The 5,150-nt window shown below is 37.0% G+C and overlaps 1 protein-coding gene across 1 annotated transcript; it reads left to right on the forward strand.

Annotated features, from left to right (window-relative positions):
• The first annotated feature begins 283 nt into the window (after positions 1-283).
• LOC141439026 (uncharacterized) lies at positions 284-1,925 on the forward strand. The gene is made up of 2 exons (XM_074103135.1): positions 284-1,088; positions 1,389-1,925. Exons 1-2 carry the CDS (start codon positions 309-311, stop codon positions 1,815-1,817), a joined length of 1,209 nt encoding a protein of 402 aa, XP_073959236.1. The 5' UTR covers positions 284-308; the 3' UTR covers positions 1,818-1,925.
• The last annotated feature ends 3,225 nt before the right edge of the window (positions 1,926-5,150 follow it).

The raw sequence follows: 5,150 nt of genomic DNA on the forward strand, positions 1-5,150 counted from the left end.
CAATGTGTAAACCGAATTGATTACCTCCTCTTTTTTAAGTCGGTTAATAAAGGGGTAATTACAGTATATATTATGCAGTTGATTCTGACATGTCACTGATACCTACTCTGATATGTAGGACAGCAGTTATACAAATAAAACTCGAGCATTAGATGTCGATGAACTCGAGGTTATATTCAGCTCGTTGTTACCACAGATAAAGTAAAAACTTCATCTGTGGCATACAGTCGTCTGCTCGATGTTGCCATTGCAAATAGAGTTAAAGGTTGACAAGCAAGATAAAATAACCTATAAATTTATAACAGATTATGAACATGGACGCGAGTACCGTATTAACGGAGTACAATGTTATTGAAATTTTAAAGGTCGTGGCAGAGTCTTGTGGTATTACAGATTGGAATTATTCTGTTCACAACTTCGAAAGTGTCGGCCAAAATTACTTTGGCGTTCTAGTGCCATTCACTTTGACTGGTGGCAATGTGAACAGAGAAGAAGTAACTATTCAATTAGTGTTGAAATTAGCTCCAACTGATAAGAGATTTCGCTTAAGCGATGCAGTGACGCGGATGTTCGACAGAGAAATATTTGTTTACAGCACAGTACTTAGCAAGTACCAAGAAATGCAGAAAGGCTTGACAGAAAACCACTACATAATACCTCGATGTTATTATACGAGTAATAAATACTGTGAGGAAGTAATAGTAATGCAAGATATGCGTGAAACTGGATATAAGCCATACTCTGAAGGAGCATTTTTAGATTTGGATCATATACTCGTATCCGTAAAAGCACTAGCCAAGTTCCATGCATTGTCATTTATTTTAAAACAGACGGATAGTAAGTTGTTTTGTGAAATAGAAGAAAAATGTGTGCCACTAAATGAAAGTACTGATAAAAGATTTTTTGATGTCTTGAAGGACAGACTCCAAAAAGCGTTAGATAAATTTTGCAACACGGAGTATGTATCAATATTATCTTATCTTGAAAGTAACTGCGCTAAGTATATTAGGCAAGCAACAGAGTCTGTAGCGGAAACATGTATTTGCCACGGTGATATTTGGAAAGAAAACATCCTTTTTAAATACATAGTAAGTAAAATGTATAATTGGGTAGTTTCCTCGGGAAAAAAATACGTTAATAATTATTTCGTACAATTATTATATGTTTATAATAACTATACGATACCCCACCCTATAGAGTTAGTCGAGGAAAAAAAACACCCCCACTTTACGTCTATGGAAGGTACCTAACCTGAAAAACTTTTTTATTTTTTTACCATATTTGTTGGCGTGACTGATATATATATATAACAAGCTGTCATTATGAATTAAAGGTGTTTATATTCCTACAAGATAATGACAAGTAGTTATAATTAAATTTTATTTCAGGATTTTAAGCTTTCGGAAGCTTGTCTCATTGACTACCAATCTAGTCGTATGTGTAGTCCAGCGTACGACATCTTATATCTCATCACCAGCAGCACTGATTCAGACTTGAGACATAACCATGTTGGCATGCTCTTGGACACTTACTATAAAACCTTTGAAAGCTATCTTCGTGCAGCGGGAAAAGATGCTGCTAATATTTATCCTAAAGAATCATTTGAAAGTGATTTAAAAGTTGTTGGGCCCGCTGTTTTCATAGTGGCCAATACCGCTCTTTGGTTGTCAAATGGTTTGCAACAACAAGGCCACGTCAGAAGCAAGCAGATATTGTCGACAGATGAAGAAAAATCTAATGCTGTTCGGAAATACACATCGTTAATAAAAAGTATTATCGATGACTACACCAGTTACGGTTATTTATGTGCTTGCTGATAATTGATTACCTACTAACTAACATTCTTGTTTTGTTATTAGATCTGAAAAAATATTGAATTATTTAATAAAAATATTTTATTGAAGGTTTTTCCCATGGTCATAATAACTTATTTATATTAGCTACTTTGAAAAAAGCCGTGGTGGCCTAGTGGTTTGACCTATCGCCTCTCAAACAGAGGGTTGTGGGTTCAAACCCCGGCTCGCACCTCTGAGTTTTTCCAAATTCATGTGCGGAATTACATTTGAAATTTACCACGAGCTTTGCGGTGAAGGAAAACATCGTGAGGAAACCTGCACAAACCTGCGAAGCAATTCAATGGTGCGTGTGAAGTTCCCAATCCGCACTGGGCCCGCGTGGGAACTATAGCCCCAAGCCCTCTTGTTCTGAGAGGAGGCCTGTGCCCAGCAGTGGGACGTATATAGGCTGGGATGATGATGATTAGCTACCTTAACACGTAAAAAAATAAAAATATAAATGATACACAGAAAAAAGTACACAAGCGAACTTATTTCTAACAAGGAATCTCTTCCAGCTAACGTAGTTAAGTTAATACAATAAGATCATTTGACTATTTATTGGTATTATTTTATTGATGATAGATCAATTATTTCCGAAATCATGCCTACTGAAGAGCGGCGTTTAGGCGGGTGCTTCAGGCAATTTTAATGCATTGCAGTGGCATTAAATATGCAGCGTATAAAAGTGAGACACGGCGCCGCACTCTCGCACCATTTGACTGCAGTTGATCTAAAGAGCCATCTAGCAGGATTAAAATAGGTATCTGAAAAAAGATTTTCACCTCTACAGGTATTGCGATACGTAAGCGATACGTGTTTATTTTTGTTGTGGCACCTCTTTATCTTTATAAACAAATGAGTGCATTAGAAAAAAAAGGTTACAAAAAGAACATTTAGAAAAAACCTTGCGGTCATTTGTTAGTTCTTTACCTCAAAAGCATAAATAACTTGTAGCGTTTCACCGAATCTCATGTCACCTCAATCGTGTATTTAATTAACTATAGCGTTGTGACACTATTATGCGACTGAATTTGTTATAAGACATTTCTCATAAGATATATACTCAGCGGCACAAAATTTGGCCCACCCTTCATACAAAATTACCGATTCTGCATACATTTGAGGGCCAGATTTTTTGCCGCTCAGTATATCTTAGGTACATCTTAATAATGATCAAAAGGCCTTAGGCTAATATTGTATGTATGGTGGAGCCTCGGCGGGACACGCTCCGCCCACGAAAAATTAAATCAACAATTTATAAAGGTAATCGTTAAGGCCTCGACTAAACGCTTTTCATCGTTAATTATCAGGGACCGAGCTTGAACACGCCATTGGATTTATGTTGCCTGGAACAGGAAATATTATTGTAGTTTTTCTGTTATTCAAACTTAAAATAGTCATGGAATACAGCGGTGTTATTTTTAAAATAATTTAGTGAAAGAATGCGCTGACATTTTACATTACTTCTTTTTTAAAATGTTACAATCATATAGTTAATAGTCTTTTTATTAACGGCCTTACAAACCTCACTTTTTTGTAATTCTCTCAGCATCACGTCATGTGCGAGTTTGGGTATCCCGAAGGGATTACACGTCGTCATATTTCCAGGGCCTTTTGATAAATTGCATTAAAATAGACTTATATATTTCGTGAGTAGGTACTTGGTCTTTATTATTATCATTTATGATTGAATAGTTTTGAAGACATAACCTCCGTATACAAGGTGTACCAAAATATGTAGTGTGAGCTTAGATGAATGATTGGTCTCGCGCGCTCGCTCGACTAGATACTGCCGGCGTACTTGTCAAATGCGGCAACAAATAGTACGCCGAATTCGGCGTACCCGAGCCCGAGGCGAGTCAGTCGCGTTGCAAACTGTGCGTAAGGTGTATGTACCGATTTTTTTGTTAAATTTTGGTCATAAACCGAAGTAAAATGCCAGTTTTCGCAGTGAAGAATAACACCAGAAATAGTAAGCGAAACAGATACACCTTATCAGTGGGAATAGGTAATTAAATTTGCCCCCGCTGGTAAGTGTGAGTCGATGTCTAATTACGAAATAGGGTTTCCGTTTCTCGTCACGACTACAACTACACAGTATCTGGGAAGCTGTAACATTCCCTACGCGCTACTACTAATTAGAATGGATCCACTAATCTTGACGGATGGATGAATCCTTTTGGTTTAATGAGTTGATTACGTCATTATGTGATTTTGGGGCGAATGAGATGGAGCTAAATCCTCAGTTCGCAGTGTACGGAATTTTGTATATTATTTATTATGCAGGGGATTTGAATGCGCGAGTCTCGAGTGTGAAAATCATTTTTTTGTAAGACTAATCTCTTCTGCTTCTTTTCGTTTGCAGTGTTGCGATTGTAAAAATTTGAGTTGCCGTATCTGAAAGCGGAAATTGCCTTACATTGAAATAACATTAAAAAACCGGCCAAGAGCGTGTCAGACACGCCCAAGTTTGGGTTCCGCAGCAATTACAAAAAAAAATCTAAGGATTTCGTAGTGTGTACGGAATCTGCCAAGTTTAGGTATATTTTATAGGTACCTTAGGTTGCTATTTACTCTTAAACTACTAATAATTCTCAAGCAAACAGCCGTTATAGTTTTCCTTGAAAGTTTCATATACTTACTACCATTCTGAATTTTTTCAAAATTTTCCACCCAGCTATTTAGATTTTAGAGGGGGGGGGGGCCGCGCGATTTTAATGAAAATTAGCACTTTAAAGTTGAATATTTTGCAAACAAATCACTGAATCGAAAAATCGTTTTAGCCACCCACAAAGACCTATCCAACGATACCCCACACTATAGAGTTGGATGAGAAAAAAAACATCACCCCCACTTTACGTCATTGGGAGGTACTCTTAAAAAAATTTTTTTTGAATTTTTTTATTGTACCATTTTGTCGGCATACTTTACATACATATTCGTGCAAAATTACAGCTTTCTAGCATTGATAGTCCCTGAGCAAAGCCGCGTGCGGACGGACAGACAGACATCGCGAAACTATAAGGGTTCCGTTTTTGCCATTTTGGCTCCGGAACCCTAAAAAACGGAACTAATGCGGCTATCTTGTAAAACTTTACTTTTTACAGTTTGCCGTGAACATCGCTGTCTGTACCTATCTTTGTTCGTGATTTCTAGTTTGTGTTGTGAGTTTAAATATACTTAAAGCTAATAATTAATAATTTAATATGAAAAGCACCCTTGTTCAAATACCACCCACGTTCTTTGAGATCTTTATCGCACTGTAGGAACAGTTTCCTATAACACATCTGTAAAATTTTATGACTAGGGCAA

Source organism: Choristoneura fumiferana, chromosome 20 (assembly GCF_025370935.1).
Source record: "Choristoneura fumiferana chromosome 20, NRCan_CFum_1, whole genome shotgun sequence".
Taxonomy (NCBI): Eukaryota; Metazoa; Arthropoda; class Insecta; order Lepidoptera; family Tortricidae; genus Choristoneura; species Choristoneura fumiferana.

Coding starts and splice junctions, on each gene's coding strand:
- LOC141439026 (XM_074103135.1), top strand. CDS start 309: ATGAACATGGACGCGAGTACCGTATTAACGGAGTACAATGTTATTGAA. Junction 1,089..1,388: donor ACATCCTTTTTAAATACATA/GTAAGTAAAATG, acceptor ATTTTATTTCAG/GATTTTAAGCTTTCGGAAGC.